At 46.1% G+C, this 25760-nt stretch overlaps 1 protein-coding gene and 1 pseudogene across 1 annotated transcript; both read right to left on the bottom strand.

The window, feature by feature from the left end:
• Window positions 1-688: 688 nt before the first annotated feature.
• LOC123056834 (probable prolyl 4-hydroxylase 7) lies at window positions 689-13903 on the bottom strand (annotated as a pseudogene).
• A 334-nt stretch (window positions 13904-14237) lies between these two features.
• Window positions 14238-16701, bottom strand: LOC123056833 (zinc finger CCCH domain-containing protein 1-like). The gene is made up of 3 exons (XM_044480086.1): window positions 16453-16701; window positions 14659-15103; window positions 14238-14562 (listed from the first exon to the last, which is right to left on the bottom strand). The coding sequence occupies exons 1-3, from the start codon at window positions 16699-16701 to the stop codon at window positions 14321-14323; spliced, it is 936 nt and encodes a 311-aa protein (XP_044336021.1). The 3' UTR covers window positions 14238-14320.
• Window positions 16702-25760: the final 9059 nt, after the last annotated feature.

The following is a 25760-nucleotide window of genomic DNA, read 5'->3' as shown; positions in this document are numbered from 1 at the left end:
AGTAATTTCAGCCATCAGTGACCAAAGGAATACAAAGAAGGAGGTCAGAAAATAAAAATCACGCCGTTGCCGGGATCGAACCCGGGTCACTCGCGGGAATACTTATCACTATACTACAATGACTTTATCATCCAAGAACAGAATTTATTATATATTACCTGAAAATTAGGTAGCAAATACAGTAGTAGATTGTACTCCAGTTCATATCAATAGACTTTGCTGTGTAGCATGATGATTCCTGCAACCATGCTTCCAACAGCCAACTGTTCTACGCAAGAGCCAAAGTTCACCATTGCAAAACTAAATAAAACCGATAGCTTGGATATGCAGGGGAAAAACCAGCTACTTTTGAGTATTATTTCCTCTGTAATGTTAGACGAGTATTCTTACGATATATATCATCATATAAGAGTCCACACACGTTAGAAATGTTCAAGCCAAAAACATGTTAGGCCCAAAATTATCCATGTACCCAGAAAGTTGCTGGAATGCAAAGATGCAGACAAGTGCGATTATGCATGCAGGCATTCTCTGACGGAACAAACTGAGGTCAGAATTAATTTCCATAACTTTATAAGAGCAGCCAATCCAATACCTATGTACTACATTTCCTGACAACAGTAAAGGTTATGTGTGGGCAGTGCACAATTTGCTGAATCATTTTCCACTTACAGCACCAATGTCCATATTAAACAACGAAAATGCTAAGAGACATCCCTAAGGGCAATGGACGAAAACAAAAAAAACAGCTCTTCCTACAAGTGCCATAGTAGTATGGACTTCCAATCATAAACACTGGATTCTTGTCGCATTCGCCGGCAGCGGCCCAACTGACGCAGTTACCATCTTCATCGGTGCAACCATCATCCTCGGATGCCGGCGAAGGTTTTGATTTAACAATCTTGCTCGCATGCATATGTTTTATGACGAGCCATTTCTCCCTTTCAAGGACACAACAGGCCTCATAGTGGTTGTCCTTGTCGGAGATTCCGTCAGGCCTTGAATTGAACAGCAGAATCACGTTGCCCTTGACAGGTTTCACTGTATAACGCGATTCTGCTATTAATGATCTGGTTAATACAGTGAAACCTGTCAAGGGCAACGCGATTCTGCTGTTCAATTCAAGGCCTGACGGAATCTCCGACAAGGACAACCACTATGAGGCCTGTTGTGTCCTTGAAAGGGAGAAATGGCTCGTCATAAAACATATGCATGCGAGCAAGATTGTTAAATCAAAACCTTCGCTGGCATCCGAGGATGATGGTTGCACCGATGAAGATGGTAACTGCGTCAGTTGGGCCGCTGCCGGCGAATGCGACAAGAATCCAGTGTTTATGATTGGAAGTCCATACTACTATGGCACTTGTAGGAAGAGTCCATCTTATATACAGATCATTATCTCCTTTTCACTTTTCAGTCAAGGAAACTACATATCAATGTTGGTGTGACTAGTCATTCTGATAAGGACTTCTTTTTATGTTAAATTGTGATCCAAATTATACCGTGTTGGAGTAGACGTAGTACAGCCGGTGTGGGCCTTTTGCATTGGTACCGACGCGTACGAGTACAACTCGTTTACTTGTCCTCCAAGGACTCTCATGTATTGCCCTCTTATACTCCATGTAGTCGCACCTCAGACGGCCTGTCGTCTCGTGCTTGTAATACTCCTCCTCATAGTGATTGCGCCTTCGTGCGTCCGTGGTTTTCTCTCGCAAGGGTTTCCACGTAAAAATCCGTGTGCTCTCGTGTCTCTTTTATCTCGTTATTATCTAACAAGTGGTATACAGAGCCAAGTTACAGATACGAGATTTGAGTCCGAGAGAGGTTTAGGGTTATCTGGCGCGCCCAATCCGCCGAGTTCGACAGGATTCGACGGTTCATCGTCCGTGTCCAGATCAAGTTTGGAGACTTGATTGTCCTCTACACCGAGATCGAGACGAATCCCGCTGCACCGAGTTGACGTATTGGTGGGATTTATTCTGGCCGCCGCTGCTCCCGAGTCTCGAGGCAACGGAAGCGAAGCCGCAGCACCACACGTCAAATCCATCGAGGCGTCCTTGCTGCTGGTAGCTACAGCCCCGAGTACTACTTCTAGTACGTGGTGATTTATCAACTGGTTTCTACTAGTACTCCTGTTCCTGTCACGTGAAGGCTACAGGGATACTTTTTTTTCTTCGTCAACTGCTACGTCCACTGGCCGTACTATCAGGTTCTATTTATCCTACGTTTTTGTCTACTCCGCAAATTAATTATGTCAAGAATTTTTTCTACCGGCTTGTACTACTTTGTGCACAGTTTATCAACTCATGGCATCCATGAAGTATGATTTTCCACTGCTGGATCGTGACACAAGGTTTACCCTATGGCAAGTCAAGATGCGGGCGTTGTTGGCACATGCCGACTATGATGTAGCACTGGATAGTTTTGGGAAGAACCGAATTGAGGACTGGACTGCCGAGGAGAAAAGAATTGATTGTAAGGCTTTGTCACAAATTCAACTCCATTTATTTTGCAGGAAGTTTTGAGCGAGAAAACTGCCGCCGCTCTATGGTTAAGGCCGGAAGGGATTTGCATGACTAAAGATCTCACCAGCAAGATGCATCTGAAACAAAAATTATTCCTGCACAGGTTACCCGAGGGAGGTAATGTTTTGAATCATATTTCAGAATTTAAAGAGATCATATCTGATCTAGTTGCAATTGAGGTTAAGTATGAAGAGGAAGATACTGCTCTAATGTTACTTTGTTCACTGCCAAGTTCTTATACCAATTTTCGAGACACCATATTATACAGTCGTGATACTCTCACACTTAATGAAGTTTATGAAGATTTGAACTCTAAGGAGAAGATGAAATTAATGGTGCCTCATGATGGTTCAAGTTCATCCCAAGTAGAGGGATTATCTGTTCATGGCAGGACAAAGGAGAAGAACTCACATAATGGAAACATAGGCAAAAGTAAGAACGGCTACAGGGGCCGGTCGCAATCCAGAGACAAGAAGTATTGCAGGTATTGCAAGAGGGACGGGCATGACATCTTTGAGTGTTTCAAGTTGCAGAACAAGGAAAAGAGAAAAGGTAAGAAACAAGGTGAAAATTCTGCTAACGTTGCTCATGATGATAGTTCCGATGATGCTCTTGTCGTTATTGTTGGATGTGCTGAGACCAATGATGAGTGGGTACTTGATACTGCATGCACTTTTCATATGTGCCTGCATAGAGATTGGTTTAATACTTTTGATTCCACTACTTCTGCTGGTTCCGTTTTGGGTTTTGATAATTCACCATGCAAGATTGAAGGCATAGGTTCTATTCGAATCAAGATGTTTGATGGCATAATCAGAACTTTGACTGATGTTCGGTATATTCCGAAGATGAAGAGAAATCTTATTTCTATGAGTGCCCTTGATGCAAAGGGATAAAAGTATTCAGGTGGAGATAGTGTTTTGGAAGTCACCAAAGGTTCCCTTATTGTGATGAAAGGTGATTTGAGTTCGACCAATGGTCTTTATTACCTTTGAGGTAATACCATTTCAGGTAACACTACTCCAGTTATTTCAAAGAATTCTGATTGTGATGCTGCTAACCTTTGGCATATGCGTCTTGGACATATGAGTGAACTTGGTTTGGCAGAGTTAAATAAGAGAGGTCTTCTTGATGGATATGAACCTGGTAAATTGAAATTTTGTGAGCATTGTATCTTCGGCAAACACAAGAGGGTGAAGTTCAACACTTCAGTTCATACAACTGAAGGTATTCTTGATTATGTGCATTCTGATTTATGGGGACCATCTCGCAGAAAGTCACTAGGTGGTGCTAGTTACATGTTGACTATTATTGATGATTATTCGAGAAAAGTTTGGCCTTATTTCTTGAAGCATAAATATGAAGCATTCTCAGCTTTTAAGGAGTGGAAGATTATGATTGAGAGACAAACTGAAAAGAAGGTAAAAATACTTCGCACTGATAATGGTATGGAATTCCGTTCTAAGCAATTTAAGAATTATTGCATGTCTGAAGGCATTGTCAGACACTATACCGTTCCTTATACTCCTCAACAAAACGGTGTTGCTGAGTGTATGAACAGGATCATTATTTCCAGAGCTCGTTGCATGTTGTCCAATGCAGGTTTGCATAGGCGTTTTTGGGCTGAGGCCGCTTCCACTGCTTGTTATCTCATTAACCGTTCACCATCTATTGCTCTTAATAAGAAAACTCCAATTGAGGTATGGTCTGGTTCACCTGCTGATTATTCACAGTTGAGAGTTTTTGGTTGCACTGCTTATGCTCATGTTGATAATGGAAAGTTGGAGCCTAGGGCTGTTAAGTGCATCTTTCTTGGTTATAAATCTGGTGTTAAAGGTTTCAAATTGTGGAATCCTGAAACCCAAATGATTATTATTAGCAGAAATGTTATCTTTAATGAATCTGCTATGTTACATGATGTTTCATCTACTAATGTTCCTGTTGAGAGTGAACAGCAGCCTCCTATTCAGCAGCCTACTGTTCAGGTGGATCATGTTATTGATTCAGGTGTTTCATCTGGTAATGAAATTGTTGATGCACATGATGAACCCATCGTTAATGATGATCATGTCACTCCCACTACAAATCAGCCTATTGTTCCACCCAGTTGGAATCTCGCACGTGACAGAGTCAGGCGGGGTATTAATAAACCTGACAGGTTAATTGAAGAGTGCAATATTGTTTCTTTTTCTTTATCTGTTGCAGAGGAAATTGAAGGTAATGCTGAGCCTTCTTCATATTCCGAGGCTATTATTTCTGGTGATAGTAATAAGTGGATGACCGCTATGCATGATGAGATGGAATCACTTGAAAAGAATGGCACTTGGGATTTAGTAAAATTGCCTAGAGAGAAGAAACCTATTCGTTGCAAGTGGGTTTTTAAGAGGAAAGAAGGTGTTTCTCCTAATGATGAGACAAGATATAAAGCAAGGTTAGTTGCTAAAGGTTACAGTCAGATTCCAGGTATTGACTATAACGAAGTCTTTTCTCCTGTTGTGAAGCATAGCTCTATTCGCACTTTACTCAGTATTGTTGCCATGCATGATCTTGAGCTTGAACAATTGGATGTTAAAACTGCATTTTTACATGGAGAATTAGAAGAGAATATTTATATGGAACAACCTGAAGGTTTTGTTATTCCTGGAAAAGAAAAGCTTGTCTGTAAGTTAAAGAAATCTCTTTATGGATTGAAGCAATCCCCTAGACAGTGGTACAAGAGATTTGACACCTTTATGATCTCTCAAGGTTTCAAAAGGTCTAACTATGATAGTTGTGTTTATTCGAAAACTGTTAAAGGTTCAACTATTTATTTGCTCCTTTATGTTGATGATATGCTTATTTCTGCAAAGAGTATGTCAGATATTAATAAACTAAAGAAGCAATTGAGTAATGAATTTAAGATGAAGGATTTGGGTGCAACAAAGAAAATACTTGGCATGGAAATATCCAGAGATAGACCGTCTGGAAAAGTATATCTAAGTCAGAGAGGATATATTGATAAAGTTCTTCGTCGTTTTAATATGCATAATGCCAAGCCAGTAAGTACTCCGTTAGCTGCACACTTCAAATTATCATCAGCTTTATGTCCTAAGTCAGATGCAGATATTGAGTACATGTCTAGAGTTCCCTATTCGAGTGTAGTTGGTTCACTTATGTATGCCATGGTTTGTTCTCGTCCGGATTTATCATATGCATTGAGTGTTGTTAGTAGATACATGGTTTGTACACGTGCTTGTAATACTCCTCCTCATTGTGATTGCGCCTTCGTGCGTCCGTGGTTTTCTCCCGCAAGGGTTTCCATGTAAAAATCCGTGTGCTCTCGTGTCTCTTTTATCTCGTTATTATCTAACATTTTAAATGATAAGGACTTCTTCTCACAAGTAAGACTCTGTGATAATGTCATTACCTTGGATCCCGGGAAAACGGTTTCACCACCTTGCTTGATACTCCCTCCTTTCCGGTTTATAAGGCTCAATTAAAAAATCTCACCAACCAAGGTAGATGATGAGTGGTGGAATATTTTTTGTAGTTTGCAAAAGCACCCAATTAATGCTCTTGTTTTCCTCAAAAAATTATGTTTACGAATGCATTAATTGCAATGCATGCATGCATTGGTCAGTTTTCTCTTAATACTTGCATGCAATGATTTAATGTACCTTGAACTCTGAACATGTGATGGGGAAAACCAAATTGAGCCTTATAAAATGGAAAAACTAAAATTTTGAGATAAGCCCTATAAACCGGAAAGGAGGGAGTATCAGAAAGGTGCATAAAAAATGTCACAAGCCTATTGGCACCACTGCTCGATTGAGTTTCTTCCTTGTTAGGGTCACTTTTGTTTGCTCCATACTTCAAAATCTGCATGCTCTCCCCATGCTATGAGACCACTAAGAATGTCAACAGCCATACATCTACACTCTCCATTCCTAAATATTTGTCTTTTTAGAGATTTCAAATGGACTACCACATACGGATGTATATAGACATATTTTAGAGTGTAGATTCACTCATTTTGCTCTGTATGTAGTCACTTGTTGAAATCTCTAGAAAGACAACCATTAAGGAACGGAGGGAGTAGAAAGCAAGGTTAGACAGAATTACAAAAGAGTAATTGCAAGGAACAAGCGATACCTTTTGGAATAAAACTCCATAATGATATCCTATCTTCAATCTTCGAAACAACTATATCCTTCAAAAGGAGTATAAAACATCAATTTTTAGAAGTAGAACAGTCCAGGGCTTAGTAGTAGTAGAACATAATTTGATATACCTCAATTTATATAAGTTTACCATCTACTACTATATATCCAAAAGAATGTGCACTTTCTTCACGGATTGCAATATCAAGAAAAACAAAAACGCTGACCTCATTTAGTTACATATCTGTTTATTCACACAGGTAACACACATCTAAGCATTAACTTGCAGATGAAATGGTAGAAGAATGTTAAATAGAGGGATTCAAGGTCTGTTTAATTTTATTTTTCTCTGTCTACATTTTCTTCATGGTTAGAAAAGAGCCAGTCATAAAAATATCATGAAAGCAGTATGCATGCTCACCTTGCTATCAGCCAGGCGAAATAGGAGGCCTGCAAGAATATTTGTAGCACCATCATTAAAGATGACCCTATCTTACTATGTGCCTGCAAGAATGAAAACATGACCTTCAATAACATGATGCAAGTCGTTTTTTTAATAAATAACCTGAATGCAAGAGGACTGAGCTGTGATACGGATGATGGGATAAATTACCGTAGATACTAAGTGGCCACACTCCATGCGAGAGAGAAAACCTTCATACGAGAAGACCCTAAATTAAGGTAAGAAACTTGGGATTTGTCCACATAAAAAGAAATGAGCATCTGAGTAGATATGCAACTATAAGTACAGAAGATCTTTCATGCACCACACAATTTTTTTATTATAGAAAATGCACAACAAATTCATGGTAACAAATGCTTAACTGCTAGTATAGAGGAAAATCAAATGAGATGTTGTTTAATTATGGTCCACCAATAAGGGTACATATCATAATGAGGTGACGAGACAAACCTGGGATGCCACAAGAGTCACTTTGATTTTGAAGGGTCAAAATCAACATGTGAGCTTGGAGTAAATGAATCATTTCTGGAGCTCAGCAATTTTGGTTGTACAATGTCCAGACCAAACCTGAAAAGGGTAATAATTGGATTGCACATTAATATCTTCCATGAAGGGAATATCATATAATTGTAATTTGCTTTCGGGAATTGGGCGTCGACCATGTTGAAACGTGATATCCTTGTATTTATTTCCGACTGATTCTCCTCTTATCTCTAGCCTTGTATAGATTGATCTCTAGAGATATTGTAGAGTTAGTTGGCTTGTCACGCAAGACACCTCTTGTATATAATGTAACCGACTCCGATGGAATACAATTGAGTTGCATCCTATAGTCTTCTACATGGTATCAGTTTTACCGTGATCCTATCGCTTCCGCAACCCGTCGCCGCCGCGCCTAGCCCTAGCCGCCGCCGCGCCCACTCCTCCTGCCGCCGCCGCCGCGCCTAGCACTCGCCGCCGCCGCAGCCTCTACTCCCGCCGCACCCTCTCCTCCTGCCGCCACCTCTCCCTCCCAAAACCCTAATCGCCGCCACCGCTCCTCTGTACCTCCTGTAGCCGCCGCCGCTCTACCCCTCTCACCCAAAAAAAAACCCCAACCATCTCCATGGCCAAACCCTCTGCCTCCGACGCCGGCTCCTTCTCCGGCACCACGTTCGCCTCCGATCGCCTCAACGAGATCCACATCAAGGACCATGTTCCGGTCATCCTCAACCTCGACTCGCCGTCCTACAATGCATGGCGCACGTACTTTGCGCTATTGTTCCGCTCCTACCGTCTCATCGAGCACGTTGACGGGAGCGTCGACTACACCGACATGAAGGACGACGACGAGTGGCTCGCTGTGGACGCCTGCATCGTCAAGTGGCTCTTCCTCACCATCTCTCCCGGCCTCTTCAACATGGTGAACTCCCGCGATCCGTCGGCGTACACCATGTGGACACGGCTGTGCGATCTCTTCCTCGACAATCAACTCCAACGCCGTGTCTTCCTCCAAGGTGATTTTTTCACCATGCAGCAAAACGATCTTTCGATCGACGAGTACTGCACGCGGATGAAGGTTCTTGCAGACGAACTCCGCGATGTCGGCATGAACATCGACGACTCCGTCCTCCTCACCAACCTCCTTCGCGGCCTCCACCCCGACCTCGGCCAGTCCGCCGCCAACCTCTCCCTCCTCACGCCGACGTACGCCAAGGCGGTCACGTACCTTCGCATGGAGGAAAAGCGCCTTCGTCACGCGGCGCGGCAAGCTCCTCTCGCCGCCCTCCACGCCGGCACCACCAAGGGCATCCCCGCCCTCCCGCAGCCTCCTCGCGCCGCGGCTCCACCACCGCCCGCCGCCCCTGACCAGGGCCGCCAGAAGAGGCGGGGAGGTCGCGACGGCCGCGGCCGCAACGGCGGCACCCAGCCCCGCCAGACGGCCCCGCCCGCTCCTGCTCAGGCCGCGGCGCCCCCGCCCTGGCTCACGGGGTACAACCCCTGGACGGGGGTGGTGCACGCCTACTCGATGCCCCTTCCGCGGGCACCCGCTCCGGGCATACTTGGCCCTCGCCCGGGTCTTCATCAGGCTCTCCTGGCCGCGCCCGGAGGTCCCGGACTCGGCGGTTCTTCGGCGTACACCGGGGCCATGGCTCCCGGTGCTGCTTCATCATCCTCCTACGGCGCTGCACCGACCGGCTACACCTACGACCCGGCGCTCCTAGCCGCCCTCCACGCCGCCCCTTCCCCAAGCAACTACTCTGGCGGCGGGGACTGGTACATGGACACAGGCGCCGCTGCTCATATGGCGTCCAACCCCGGTATCCTCTCTCATGTCTCCCCGTACCCTCTGTCTTCTCGCATCGTCGTCGGTGATGGATCCACTCTTCCCATCACCCACCACGGTGCATCCTCCCTCCCTCTCTCATCATCTTCCCTCCCTCTCCATAACGTACTTGTGTCTCCATCCTTAATCAAAAATTTATGTTCTGTCCGCACTCTTACTCGTGAACATCCTGTTACTGTTGAGTTTGACAAACATGGTTTTTCTGTCAAGGATGCCCACTCCCGGAAGGTTCTGCACCGATGTGACTCCCCCGGCGATCTTTACCCGTGTGGCCAAACGACAAGCAGTGGTCCCGTCGCCCTCCACGCTGATGTGTCTCTCTGGCATGCTCGCCTTGGCCATCCCGGCGCCGACGCTCTTCATAAAATTTTGCAGACTTTTCCCTTTTCATGTAATAAATCGGCAGCACACACTTGTCATGCCTGTCGCGTAGGAAAACACGTTCGTTTGCCGTTTTCAACTTCATCATCCATTGCTACTTTCCCTTTTGATGTTATTCATTGTGATGTGTGGACATCTCCCGTGCCTAGCAACTCGGGTTTATCATATTACCTTGTCATTTTGGATGATTTTTCTCACTTTACTTGGACCTTTCCGTTGCGCCGCAAATCCGACGTCGCTTCCTCTCTTCATGCCTTTTACGCCTATGTTGCCACCCACTTTCACCGCACCATTGCTCACCTCCAAACCGACAACGGAAAGGAATTTGATAACCTCGCCATTCGCACTCTTTTATCCTCTCATGGCACAATTTTTCGTCTCACATGTCCATACACATCTCAGCAAAATGGTCGTGCCGAACGTGTTCTCCGCACTCTTAACGAGAGTGTTCGCGCCTTGCTCTTCCACGCACACATGCCGGCGAGGTTTTGGCCCGATGCCCTCGCCACAGCTACCCTTCTCCTTAACATCCGGCCTTGCAAACCTCGGTGGAACTACACCCCTCATCACCTCTTATTTGGGTCACCTCCGTCATACGATGATCTTCATGTTTTCGGTTGCCTTTGTTATCCCAATATCACCGCCACGACACCGCACAAGCTTGCGCCTCGCTCTATCGCTTGTGTTTTTCTTGGCTACCAACCAAACACCAAAGGTTTCCGTTGCTACGACCCGGAGTCCCATCGTGTGATCGTGTCTCGGCACGTGTATTTTGATGAGGTTGTTTTTCCGTTTCAGCAGGCTGCATCGCGTCCCTCGCCACCTCTGGACGCCTCTCCTCGCAGGCCTCGTGGAGCCCTTGCGCTCCCACCGCCTCGCCGTTCGGGCGCGGCTGCGCCTTCGTCGCGTGCTGCCTCGCCGCCCTCGGCGTTCCCTCTGCCGACTCGGGAGGAGTCGGCCTCCCCGGCCACGCCGGGCCCCCGCCTCTTGGCTCTGGAGGAGCCCGTCCCCCCGGCCTCGTTGGGTCGTCGCCCCCCGACTCTGGTGGAGTCGGGCGCCACCCCAGCCGGACCATCAGGGGCCTCGTCGGCTCAGGCGGAGCCGGGCTCTTCGGGCTCCTCTACGCCCACATCGCCGACCGAGCGTGCGCACTCCGGCTCCCTGTCGGCTCTGGAGGAGCCGACCCTCTCGGCCCCGTCGGCCGGGCCCTTGACACCCGTCACAGCGCCGGCTTCTTCTTCGTCATCTGAGCCGGTCGCTGTGGTGCCTCGGCGTCGCGGTCCACGCCCACCTCCTCCGCCACCTCACCATCATATGGTGACGCGTGCCAAGGCCGGTGTGCACCAGCCGAACCCGCGCTACCACAACCTCAGCGTCACGACCCTCTCTCCGGTTCCGCGATCGGTGCGTTCTGCGTTGAGTGATCCGCATTGGACCGCCGCTATGCGAGCTGAGTACGATGCTCTCGTCGCCAACCGGACCTGGACCCTTGTTCCTCGTCCTCCTGGAGCCAACATCATCTCGGGCAAGTGGGTTTTTCGTCACAAACTCCATCCGGATGGCTCACTGGATCGGTACAAGGCTCGCTGGGTTGTCCGAGGATTTGCACAACGTGCTGGCGTTGACTTCTCTGAGACTTTTTCTCCGGTCGTCAAACCCGCCACGATTCGTGTGGTGCTTCAGCTGGCTGCTTCTCGTCACTGGCCCGTCCATCAGCTCGACATCAACAATGCTTTTCTGTATGGCCATCTTCAGGAGCGAGTCCTCTGTCAGCAGCCGACTGGGTTCGTTGACCCTCAGCGGCCGGATGATGTTTGTCTGTTGTCCCGGTCCTTATATGGCCTCAAACAGGCTCCGCGCGCTTGGTACCAGCGCATCGCCGGATTCCTTGGTCTTCTTGGGTTTCGCAGCACTACATCTGACACGTCCCTGTTCGTGCTGCATCGGGCTGATCATGTGGCTATGCTTCTACTCTATGTTGATGATATTGTCATCACTGCCTCCCGCACGGATCTTCTTCGCGACATCATTGGTCGCCTCGGTTCTGAGTTTCGACTGAAGGATCTCGGCGCATTGCACTTCTTCCTCGGCATTAATGTGCGACGTGATGACACTGGGTTCTTTCTGCATCAGGGACAGTATGCTCTTGATCTTCTGGACCGTGCCGGCATGACTGACTGCAAACCAGCCGCCACACCTGCTGAGGCCAAGCCGAAGCTCTCAGCCTCCGCCGGCCAGCCTGCCACCGACGCTGCTCTTTATCGCAGTATTGTGGGCGCCCTTCAGTACCTCACGCTCACCAGACCAGACATTCAGTTCGCAGTCCAGCAAGTTTGCCTGCATATGCACTCGCCTCGTGATGTCCACTGGTCTTTGGTCAAGCGCATTCTTCGGTATATTCGTGGCACTCCGACCTACGGTCTTCGTCTCCGTGCATCCGCCTCGACTGAGCTCCTCGCTTATACTGACGCGGATTGGGCTGGCTGTCCAGACACTCGTCGCTCCACGTCTGGATATTGTGTCTTCTTCGGTGACTCCTTGGTCTCTTGGTCCTCTAAACGGCAGCCCACTGTTTCCCGTTCGAGTGCTGAGGCTGAGTACCGTGCTGTCGCCAATGTTGTTGCAGAGACTTGTTGGCTTCGTCATCTTCTTGGTGAGCTTCGGATTTCTCTTCCGAAGGCTACTGTGGTCTTCTGTGATAACGTATCGGCCACCTATCTCGCGGCTAATCCGGTGCAGCTCCGTGAGAAGGTTCAGTTGGGTCAGCTCCGTGTACTTCATGTACCGACCACCCAACAGTTCGCCGATATCATGACCAAGGGATTGCCTACCGCTGCATTCCAGGAGTTCCGTTCCAGTCTTTGCATCGCCGACGTCGACGACGACGCCGACGCTTCGACTGCGGGGGGTGTTGAAACGTGATATCCTTGTATTTATTTCCGACTGATTCTCCTCTTATCTCTAGCCTTGTATAGATTGATCTCTAGAGATATTGTAGAGTTAGTTGGCTTGTCACGCAAGACACCTCTTGTATATAATGTAACCGACTCCGATGGAATACAATTGAGTTGCATCCTATAGTCTTCTACAGACCAGTTGGCTAGAAGCATGTGTGCAGGTGCACGCCCAGTCTATTACCCGCGTTCGAGCCGTGTACTCCGCAGGGCACGCCTCATGGTTACTTCTAATTTTAAAAGCTACAAACATTTGGCGCGCCTCCGCAGGGCACGCCTCTCTCACTATAATTGACATAGCTCTTTCTGTAGCTGATGCTAAATTTCCATTCTACTCTCCTAAAAAAAGCATTCTACTTCAGTGGCAATTGACAAGACTAAATTGACAATGTAAACTGTGTGATCAACAAAGTATTTCACTCAAGCTTCCAGCCAACAAGTAACCTGATGTCAGTTCGATAGAGGCACACGTGCGCGGTTGCACAGCCAGCCCAACACAAGCATTCGACGTTCGACCTAATGTCAGTTTCTCAACTGAAAAGGTAGACATTTGGCGCGAAAGAAGCCACAGGTATTTTGCGTGTGTCCGAGAAAAGTTTGTAATACTTTCTCATTATACTTGGACTTGCCCTTTTCTGTACCTGATGTTAAACTGGCATTCCACTATGATGTAAACTGCATGATCATCTTTCACTCAAGCTTCAGGCCAACAACCAACCTAATGTCAGTTGACCATCTCACCCATCAACACAACCAGTCTCTGCTATTGCTGAGGCAAGACTGTGATCAAGACTTCATGGGTTGTTGACCCTGCATTTACTATTGCAGAAACAAAGCTACCCACATCAACTACTGAAAAAATCAAAGCATAACTCAACAAAGATCCAATCCTAGAAACTGAATCAAAGCGGGCAGACACAGTTGATCCCGAAATAGGAAGACATCCTGGCCTTGTGGGGCTTGGTTACCCAAATCCAACCAGAGATCCTCACATGCACATCAGATGGATGAATAGGAAGAGGAGCTTACTTGTGAGAAGAAGCCAGAGCGCAGGGCGGGGCAATCGCTAGACCTGCTGCCACAAGCACCAGCACGGCTCGTGATCCAGATCCCATGCCTCTTCTTCCCCGTCAGCTATCCAGGCCCCTGCAAATGAACAGATCCACATCTCTCTCGTCTTACTCTGGCTTCTACACAGCCTTCCCCGTCAGCTATCGAGGACTTCAATAGCCCACCGAGAACACAGACAGATGGCAACAACAGTGATACAAAAGATGATATAATATGGGGGATAGGTAAACAAACAACGACGCTGGTTTATTCAGACGAATTACAGTACATAGGATTTGCATGCAGTACAACAGATGGAATTACACAACAGACAACACACATAAATACCATCATGGTAAAGTTATTCACTTTCAGACAAGATCAACCCGTCCCCTTTTTGTTTTGTTGCTATGTATCAGCAATGTCAACCATCTACTATATGGGTATGCGACCATGGTGGGTGGACGGCTGATCGATCGGTCTCACTCCTCCTCCTCCCCCGGCAGCAAGTCGCCGTAGATCCCGCTGATCTTCCGTTGGCTCATGAGCATCAGCCTGTTGGGCTTTTTGCCCCCGTTCTCCTCGGTCATCTGGGCAAGACGATCACGCGCGGCCGGGGGAATCACCGGCGGGTACGGGTACACCCTGGCGGTGCCCGGGGCGGCGTAGCGCGGCCCTGGGGATGTCAGCACCTTCTGGTCCCCGATGAGGCGAATCGCATGACCTGACAAGAAAATCGAGGGCATGTTTCGTGAGATCCGGACCCATCGGCCATGCACACGTGCGCGATCTAGGTGGGTAGCTTAGGGAGCGGGCGTACCTGATGGTGCAGCGTGGGGGAAGGCGCACCTGTCCCCGAAATGGCCGGTGCCCGTGTCCCTGAAGTTGAAGCACACCTTGCCGCCGCCGTTGACAACCCTGTCGCCGCCGGCGACGGCGAAGCCGCCGACAGGGGGGACTGGCGGGTAAAGCTTGGCGAGGCCGTGCGCGAAGGTGCAAACGTCCTCGTACATGCAGCGGCCGGTGTCCTCGTACTTGTCGCAGAGCCTTGTCTTGAAGTACAGCTTCTCCGGCGGCGACTCCATCTCCATGCGCGGCCCCTGCCCCTGCCCCTCCCCCTCCGCGTCCACCGGCACGACCGCCTCCACCAACCGCGGCGGCCTCGCCGTCGCCGAGGACAGGACGATGACGTCCTCCCCCGAGCGGCGTGTCGGGGCGCCGTTGTAGGCGTTGGCGGCGGCGTGGCTCTCCCCCTCCATCGCTAGCTACTGGCTGGCGGACTAAACCCTAGGTTAGCGCAGCCGATTAGAAAGATTTGACTAGAGGAATGAGGAGGAGCAGGTGTGGAGAGGGGCTGCGAGATGACATGAATTTATAGCGACGGAGGGGCTCGGTTTCTGGGGGTGCGCCGGCCTCCGCCCTCGTGATCGGGTTGGAAGCAATTAATCGCTTCCAATCTGTCCGAGGCCTGGCGGGGCGCTGGCTGTGCGCTGAGGATTTTCCCAAATTAATTACGAATTCCAGTCAGTTCCTCTTTGCATTTCGCATCCGAGGATCGGGCGCGCAGTGCAGTCCGCTGCTTGGGGTGTCCCGTGGAGCATGCATGCGTGCGTGGTGGCCTGGCCGCTGCTGGCTGTGCGCTGAGGATTTTGTGCGAAATTAATCGGGAATTTCAGTTTCGGTTTGCATTCAGCATCCGAGATCGGGCGCGCGGTGCAGTCGTCCGCTGCTTCGGGGTGTCCCGTGGAGAGTGTGCATGCGTCCGGAAGGTGATGGTGGTGGTGCTCCTGCGTCGACGAGTTGGGCCTAAACGCAGAGCGAGGCTGCTAGTACTATGTGTGAGTGGATTTCGATGGCATTGGGCCCGTGTTCACAAGGCCATGTGGTGTGTCACATTGCTTTGCAAAGCACATCAGAGTGCAAGTTTCGCTAAAAAAAGAAACAAGGAACAAACCAAGCACGGTGTGGAATCTCATTTCTGGCAAATCCAGTGAGTTTTTTTTACCAGAGCTAGTGACACGGTAGGGTGTTTCACCACCACCTTGGGGTAGAAAGGAAAAAGGTTGCAGAGAGTGCTAAAGAAAAAATATACTACCATGGTGTAGTTGTCAAGGTATTGCAGCACACCCCAAACCGTAGAGGTAGAAGATTTGCCTTGGTCCTAGCCATCGATGCTATTTGGTTGGTTGAACAACTTAAAATAGATGATTATCTCTCTTTCAAAATATATAGATGCTACTTGGTTGGTCGAACAACATAAAATAGATGATTATCACTCTTTCGAAATATTTCAGGCGGCTATAGTAAGGATATCAAAGAAGAGTTTCCCATGGTAGCCAGCTTTAGCGGAGATACCGAATCAACCCGGTTCCAATTCGGAGACCAGCTGATGCTAAGACATGCCAAACAAGTATAATGCTAAAAGGACAGTAATAGATAATTCCATGTGACTAAATGAATCATTTCAAAGAAGAGCTCCCAACGATAGCCAACTTTAACAAGAGATACCAAATCGACCTGATTCCGAGTCCGACTCGGAGACCGGTCATGTTGAGACCCCATCGGCCATGCACACATGCGCGATCTAGGTGGGTAGCTTTGGGAGTGGGCATACCTGATGGTGCAGCGTGGGGGAAGGCGCACCTGTCCGCGAAATGGCAGGTGCCCATGTCCCTGAAGTTGTAGCACACCTTGCCGCCGCCGGCGACAGTGAAGCCGCCGACAGGGGGCCCGGCGGGCGAAGCTTGGCGCGGCCGTGCGCGAAGGTGCAACCATCCTCGTACATGCAGCGGTCGGTGGCCTCATACTTATCGCAGAGCCTGGTCTTGAAGTAGAGCTTCTTCGGCGGTGCCTCCATCTCCATGTGCGCCCCTGCCCCTCCCCCTCTGCGTCCACCAGCACCACCGCCTCCACCGACTGCAGCGGCCTTGCCATCGCCGAGGATAGGACTATGACGTCCTCCCCCGAGCGACGTGTCGGGGCGCCGTTGAAGGCGTTGGCGGCGCCGTGGCTCTCCCCCTCCATCGCTAGCTAGCTGCTGGCGCTGGGCTAAACCCTAGGTTAGCGCAACTGAGTAGAAAGATTTGACTGGGGAGTGAGGAGGAGCAGGTGTGGAGAGGGACGCGAGATGGACATGTATTTATAGCGAAGGAGGGGTTGGGTTTCTGGGGGTGCGCCGGCCTCCGGCGCCGGGATCGGGTTGGAAGCAATTAATCGCTTCCAATTTGTCCTTAGCCTGGCCCCATGTTTAAAATTTGGTCGAAATCTCCCGAAATTTTGACAATTTTGAGGGTGATCGAAATTTTTGCCTTTCGTTCAAAAAAATTTGGATGGTTTGAATTTCTATGTAAAAAACAACATGGATCCGTTTTTATTAATGTGGGTTTCATTGGTGTACTGGTAGGACATTTTTCTTCACATTGTTAGGACCAGAGTTCAAATCATGTTGCTAAAACATTTTGTTTATTTTTGCACCAAATATACATTTTTAGCAAAAAATATATGCGGACCAACCATCAGGTTAGACATGCAACTTAGTTAACTTTTTTGCTTTCAGGGCACGGATGGAGACCGCCGGAGGGAGAATGCATCAAGATTAACACTGATGCGGGAGTTGCTATGCTCGAGCATAGAGGAGGTATTGGGGGTGTGACCCGATCATCTTCGGCTTTTATCACAGCTTGGTGCAAACCGTGCCCAGGCATCACAGATCCTCTCGTGGCAGAGGCTACTGCGGTGCGTGAGGGTGTGGTGGTGGCAATGCTCCGTGGTTTTGCGCGGGTCGAAATTGAAACAGACTGTTTGGAAGTGGTCAACCTCTGGAAAACGCGCCGGAATTCGCGCTCTGTTATAGCGCCGATACTCTTAGATATTGAGGAGCTTGTTGCTCAGTTTCTTTATTTTGACATTCATCATGTAAAGAGACATGCCAATGTCCCTGCCCACCTTTGTGCAAAACATGCATGCACAATGGAGGTGACAGAGTGTTGGATGGACTCTCCCCCGGGGTTCCTGGTCACCAGTCTTATGGCTGATGTGGCTGGTGGATCATCGTATGAATAAAAAGCTCCCAATTCCCCGCAAAAAAACTATGTGCTACATACTCTTTTATTTACATGTTTAAATGTAAATTATTTGAATTCAAACAAATTTTCAGTGATTTTTCCGAAACCATTTTCAAAATTTACAAAATTCCCGAAATCTCATCCATTTCGATGGTGAGCGAAATTTGTGCGACTTCGAAATCATAAACGCAGGCCTTGCCGCGTGCTGGCTGTGCGCCGAGGATTTTGCGCAATTCATTGCAAATTTCAGTTTCAGTTCGCATTCGGCATCCGAGGATCGGGCATGTGGTGCAGTCCGCTGCTTCGGGGTGTCCCATGGAGAGCATGTGTGCACCCGGAAGGTGGTGGTGGTGGACCGGTGGTGCTGTGGTGTTTTTCCCGGAGCGCATCGAGGGCGTCGGCGAGTTGGGCCTAAACCTAAACGCAGGGCACGTGAAAGGGCGAGGGCTACTACGGGAGTGTGAGTGAACTGCGATGGCCCTGTGGTCTGTCACATTGCTTTGCAAAGCAGAGCAGAGTGCAAAGTTTTGCTAAAAAATGAAACAAGGAACAAACGAAGCAGGGTGCAGGAATCTCATTTTTGGCAAATCCACTTAGCTTTTTTTTCACCTGAGCTAGTGACATGGTAGGGTGTTTCACCACCACCTGGGGGTAGAAGGAAAAAGGTTGTAGAGAGTCTGCTAAAGGAAAAAAATACACTACCATGGAGTAGCTATTAAGGTATTGTAGCACCCCAGACCGTAGAGTTAGAAGATTTGCCTTGCTCCTAGCCATCGATGCTATTTGGTTCGTTGAACACCTTAAAATAGATGATTATCTTCTTTTCCAAATATTTCAGGCGGCTATAGTAAGGATATCAAAGAAGAGTTCCTCATGGCGAAAATCCAACTCGGTGGCCAGGCTCATTTGCTCCCGCTCAGAAAAAAATCAAAACAAATACAAGAAAAAAGTAAACAAAAATCCAATTTTTTGTGTGATAGATAATTTGATGCGTGAGGTCCGCTTCAAATTTCAACACATTTGGACATCTGAGCAGCTCTTGGCAAAAAAGACAAATCGGGTCAGAAGTGTGTGAACAGTAAACTTTTTTACAGACCCTGAATTTGTCTTTTTTACCGAGAGCTGCTAAGATGTCCAAATGAGTTGAAATTTGGAGCCAACCTCAAACATCAAATTATCTACCACACATTTTTTTTGGATATTTTTGAATTTTTCTAGTATTTGTTTTGATTTTATTTCTGAGCGCGGGTGCAAATGAGCCCGGGAGCAGAAACTCCGCACCCCCCATGGTAGCCAGCTTTAGCAGAGATACCGAATCAATACGGTTCCGATTCGGAGACCAGTTGATGCTAAGACATGCCAAAAAAATAATGCTAAAAGGACAGTAATAGATAATTCCATGTGACTAAATGGAGCATTTCAAAGAAGAGCTTCCAACGATAGCCAAGTTTAACAACAGATACCAAATCTATCTAATTCCTATTCCGACTTGGAGACCAGTCATTTTGGGACATGTCCAATAAATAATGCTAAAATGATAGTAGAAGATAATTCCATGCAACTATAGTAAAGGTTTCAAAGAAGAGCTTCCCACGATAGCCAACATTAACAAGAGATGACAAATCAATCAAACTCCGATTCAGAGAACAAGTGATGCACGTGTCCAACAAGTAATGCTAAAAAGACGGTAAAATATAATCTCATGCGAATATTTGTAGCATTTGAAAGAAGTGCTTCCCATGGTAGCCAACTTTAACAAGAGATGGCAAATCAATCTAATTCCGATTCCGACTCGAAGACCTATGATGTTGAGACATGTCTAATAAGTAAGTAATGCTAAAATGACAGTAGAAGATAATTTCAGGAAACTATATAGTAAATATTTCAAAGAAGAGCTTCCCATGATTGTCTGCTTTAACAAGAGATGCCAAATCAATATGATTCTGATTTTGACTCGGAGACCACTAATGTGGAGACGTGTCCAATAAGTAGCATTGAAATGGTAGTTGAAAATAATTCCAAGAAACTATAGTACATATTTCAAAGAAGAGCTTCCCACGGTAGCCAACTTTAAAAAGAGATGACAAATCAATCTGACTTATATTCAGAGAACAAGTGATGTTGAGACGTGTCCAACAACTAATGCTAAAAGAACGGTAAAACATAATTCCATGTGACTATACGAAGGATTTCAAAGAAGAGATTCCCATGGTAGCAAGCTTTAAGAAGACATATATACCAAATCAATCTAATTCCGTTTCCGACTCAGAACCAGTGATGTTGAGACGTGTCTAATAAGTAAGTAATGCTAAAATGGAAGTAGAAGATTATTCCAGGGAACTATATATAGTAAATATTTCAAAGAAGAGCTTCCCAAAGTAGCCAACTTAAAAAGAGATGCCAAATCAATTTGATCCCGACTTTGACTTAGAGACCAGTGATGTTAAGATGTGTCGAATAAGTAAAGCTAAAATGACAATAGAAGATAACTCCAGAAAACTATATTAAATATTTCAAAGATGGGCTTCCCATGATAGCCAGCTTTAATAAGAGATGCCAAATCAATCCGGCTCCGATTCGAAAAACAAGTGTTGTAGAGACATGTCCAACAAGTAATGCTAAAAGTACGGTAAAAGATAATTCTATGCAACTATATGAAGCATTTCAAAGAAGGGCTTATCATGGTAGCCAACTTTAACAAGACATGTCAAATCAATCTAATTCTTATTCCGACTCATAGACCAATGATGTTGAGACGTGTCTAATAAGTAAGTAGTTCTAAAATGACAGTAGAGGATAATTCCAGGCAATCATAGTAAATATCTAAAAGAGCTTCCCATGGTAGCCAAGTTTAACAAGAGATGGAAAATCAATATGGTTCTGATTCCAACTCGGAGACAAATGATGTTGAGATGTGTCCAACAAGTAATGCCAAAATGATAGTAGAAAATAATTCCAGGTGACAATATATAGTAAATAATGCAAAGAAGAGCTACACAAGGTAGACAGCTTTAACAATGAGATGTCATGTCAATCTTACTCCGATTAGGAGAACAACTAATGTTGAGACGTGTCCAATAAGTAATGCTAAAAAGACAATAAAATATAATTCCATGTGACTATATGAAGCATTTCCAAGAAGAGCTTCCCATGGTAGCTAGCTTTAACATGACACTAGATGACCTATTGCGCCCTTTGCACGAAGACCAAGGGCGCGAAGACCAATTGAAGCCAAGAAGCCGAGCAACCTATGAAAACATGATTTATGAATGATCCACAAAGTAGAAAAAACCCAAATGCAATAAGAAGTTATGTGAACTGCTTGGAGGATGTTTTTCTTGAATTGCGTGGAAATGATTATTTTCATATTGCGTTTGTATTTTCCTTGTATTTACTAATGATAGATAATTGTGATCATTGCCTATGGATCTCCTTGGTGATACGAGCTATTTGGTTGAGCAGGTGAACTAATTCTAAAATTGTACATCGTCATTTGTTACATAAGGGTGTAGTACATTCATTTTTCAAATTTGGCCTTTCTTCATTTCGATGCCATGAGAATAACCATGCTTTCAGATGGGGCTATTGTAGGAGATATGACCTAGAGACAGTAATAACAGTTATTTTGTATCTCCAAGTTTGTAGTGAATGTTTATGTTCCATGCTATAACTGCTATGATTCCCGAGTCTGCAATAACACGAGGCTCAGAGGGAAACTCATATGCATGTGTGGTATAATAAACGGTAAAATGTATTCCTAGTCTTGCCTCTAAACCTGGCTCAAGTATTGCATGATGATCATGTTTTCCTGATCATGGGCATGTCTATGCTGGCAATTTTGAGGGCACAATGTTAGTAGAACACTTGTGTTGGATTGACCCAAATTGATGTTATGCTATGAGATACATTCATCACAAGTTAATGGTTAATAACACAAAGAAGTTAATGTTTGCATAATTCCTTAGACCATGAGATTATCGAGTTCCTTCATGCTTGCTTCGTGAACTTTGGAGTGTGTTAAACGTCATCTGTAAATGGGTGGCTATTTACGGTGGCTTACGGGTTCACAGAGAAGTATGACTAGAAACCAGATAGCTCAAGATTGGGAATTGCTACTCCAGCGATGGAGAGATATTCTTGGGCCCTCTCGATGTCACAGTATCCATCATCGTCTGGCCAGACACAATGTGATTTGATCACAGGGATGCCGGAACACGAAAATGAGAAAAGAGAACAAAACCGATAACGAGGTAACTTGCATAATGGACAAGTCGTTGATCCATGGGGATGCAGATAAATATCACCTCGGGTATTTGTAACATATCGTGAAGCAACGGGAATAGCACACAACAACTGGAGGTTCACTTGAATATTTCTTCGTGTGGGTATAGGGATCAATATGGGTGTCCACGACTCCGGTGTTGATCATTGATCGGAAGGTGTTCTGGTCATGTCTATACTTCACCGAACCTATAGGGTCACACGCTTAAAGGTCGTCTATCTTCTAGCTAAACCCGTGGCAGAGGCCCCGGAAGATGTACAAAATGTCTGGGCCACTAAGGATGATGATCACAACTTAGTTAAGTGCATCATGCTAGCTTGCATGAGTCCAGATCTTCAAAAACGTTTTGAATTCCATAAACCCCTTGGTATGATCCGGGAATTGGATGCTCTATACAAGGAAACCGCAAAGTCTGAATGATTTGATATCATGAAGGCTTTGATGGAATGGAAGATGGTTGAGGGTAGTTTAGTTGGTGAACATGTGGTCAAAATGATTGGCTATGCTGAAAGGCTTAAAGTCTTGGAATTTCCACTTCCACCTGGCCATATGATGGACATGTTGCTTTCTTCACCCCCCATCTTATGACAGTTTTGTCTTGAACTACAACATGACTGGGATGGAGAAGACACCGGAAGAGGTGCTCGCCATGTTGAAAACTACAGAAGGAGGACTGCAGAAAAATTGCAAGCAAGTGTTGCTTGTGAATGAAACCGCCAGTTTCAAAAAGAAGAAAGGCAAGCCAAAGAAGGGCAAGGGCACCGGTAAGACCGGCTCCCAAAGCAACTCTAAGGGCAGAGCCAAGAATGAAACTGAGCGCTTCTACTGCAAGGGCACAGGGCACTGGAAGAGAAACTGCAAGAAGTATCTCGAAGATAAGAAGTCTGGGAAAACCAGAAAAGGTATAATTGTTATACAAGTTAATGTCATTGACGTTTTTCTTGCTAGCGAAAATTCTAAGTCTTGGGTATTTGATACCGGATCGGTTTCTCACATTTGCAACTCGATACAGGGACTTCAGAAGGTGCGCTGGCTGGCAAAGAATGAGGTTGTGATGCGGGTCGGGAATGGCGCTGGAATCGCCGCTCAAGCCGTCGGCAATATGCCTCTACGTCTCCCTTCGGGATTTATTTTGGAACTTAGTAACTGTTATCTTGTTCCGGCATTGTGTAGAAACATTATCTCCGGATCATGTTTAGTGCATGATGGGTATTCATACAAGTCTGAGAACAATGGTTGTTCACTTTATTGTAAGGATATGTTTTATGGATTTGCACCCATTGTTGGGGGCCTTTTCATACTAAATGTTGAATGTGGAAATGATGTCTTTAACGTGAATGCTAAACACCTTAAGAAGGCTGATACCACCACCACTTACTTGTGGCACTGTCGACTTGGCCACATCGAAAAGAAACGCATGCAAAAACTCCAGCCAAATGGAGTTTTTCCGTCCTTTGATTTTGAATCATTTGACACATGTGAAGCTTGTCTGATGGGGAAAATGACCAAGACGCTGTTCATGGGTCATCCTGAACGGGCGGGTGAATTATTGGAAATAATACATAGTGATGTATGTGGTCCAATGAACACGGCCGCACGGAGTGGGTATTTTTACTTCGTGACTTTTACTGATGATTTAAGTCGGTATGGCTATATCTACTTAATGAAGCATATGTCAGAAACCTTTGAAAAGTTCAAAGAATTTCAGAATGAGGTAGAAAATCATCGTGACAAAAAGATTAAGTTTCTGCGGCCTGATCGCGGAGGTGAATATCTTAGTCATGTGTTTGGCCAACATCTGAGTGACCGTGGAATCGTTTCATAGCTTACGCCTCACGGAACTCCACAGAGAAATGGAGTAATGGAACGATGTAATTGAACCTTGTTGGACATGGTAAGGTTGATGATGTCTCTTACGGATCTTCCGATATCTTTTTGGGATCACGCACTAGAAACTGCCGCTCACACATTAAACAGAGCACCGTCTAAATCTGTTGAGACGACACCATACGAGTTATGGCATGGGAAGAAACCCAATTTGTCGCATCTCAAAGTTTGGGGTTGTGAAGCTTATGTAAAACGTTTACAACCAAGCAAACTCGATCCCAGATCAGACAAATGTAACTTTGTAGGTTATCCCAAGGAAACCATTGGGTATTTCTTCTACCAACCCTCCGAGTGCACAGTGTTTGTCGCTAAAAACAGAGTCTTTCGCGAGAAAGAGTTTCTTGCAAAATAATTAAGTGGGAGGACAGTACAACTTAATGAGATTACTGAATCTTCGGCAACTATTGATATGGCTAAGGAACCGGATGAAATTCTGCTAATTGTCCCTACAACCGAGACGGAAGTTGTCGCATGTGATGTGGAAACTTCAGACAATGTTGTAACTGAACCGCGCAGATCAGGAAGGGCTATCCAGCCACCTGAGTGGTTTCATAATGAAATCTTCATTCTTGAAGACGATGAACCAGCACACTACAAGGAAGCGATGGCAAGGCCCAGCTCAAGGGAATGTCACAAGGCCATGAAATCCGAGATGGAATCCATGTATGAAAACCAAGTTTGGAACTTGGAAGAACTTCCAGAAGGCGTAAAACCCATTGGTTGTAAATGGATTTTCAAAAGAAAGACGTACGCAGATGGTAACATTACTATCCACAAAGCTAGACTTGTCGCGAAAGGGTTCACGCAAGTTCCATGAGTGGACTACGACGAGACTTTCTCACCCGTAGCTATGCTTAGGTCTGTTCAGATATTACTAGAAATTGCTTCTTATTTCGACTATGAAATATGGCAGATGGATGTCAAAACGGCTTTCTTAAACGGAAACCTCAAAGAGGATGTATACATGATATAACCAGAAGGTTTTGTCATTCATAAGGTTGCTGGAAAGGTATGCAAACTTCCAAAAGCCATTTATGGACTGGAGCAAGTGTCGAGGAGCTGGAACGTTCGTTTTGATGAAGTGGTCAAAGAGTTTGGCTTCATCAGGAATGACAAAGAATCTTGTGTTTACAAGAAGTTTAGTGGGAGCGCAAAAGCATTTCTAATCTAGTATGTGGATGACATATTGTTGATTGGAAATGACGTGAATTTTCTTAGCAAAATAAAAGACTCATTGAAGAAGAGTTTTTCAATGAAAGACTTAGGCCAAGAGGCATATGTATTGGGCATCAGAATCTATAGAGATAGATCAAAATGCCTGATAGCGCTTAGTCAAAGCACGTACATTGACAAGGTGTTGAAAAGGTTCAACATGGAGAACTCCAAGAAGGGCCTTCTCCCCATGTCACCTGGCACAGTGCTTCGCAAGAATCGGTGTCCTCAGACTCTCGATGAGCGAGTACAAATGAATGATGTTTCATATGCCTCAGCAGTTGGTTCTATTATGTATGCCATGCTATGTACAAGACCGGATGTTTCCTATGCGCTAAGTGTTAGTAGCCGGACCAATGTGATCCAGGATTGGAACACTGGGCCGCAGTCAAGGGTATTCTTAAGTACCTCAGAAGGACCAAGGATTTACTCCTTGTGTACAGAGGTGATGAAGAGCTCGTTGTAAGTGGTTACACT

Source organism: Triticum aestivum, chromosome 3A (assembly GCF_018294505.1).
Source record: "Triticum aestivum cultivar Chinese Spring chromosome 3A, IWGSC CS RefSeq v2.1, whole genome shotgun sequence".
NCBI classification, from domain to species: domain Eukaryota; kingdom Viridiplantae; phylum Streptophyta; class Magnoliopsida; order Poales; family Poaceae; genus Triticum; species Triticum aestivum.
Note: the sequence above shows the minus strand (reverse complement) of the source record. Positions and strands in the feature narration are given on the sequence as shown.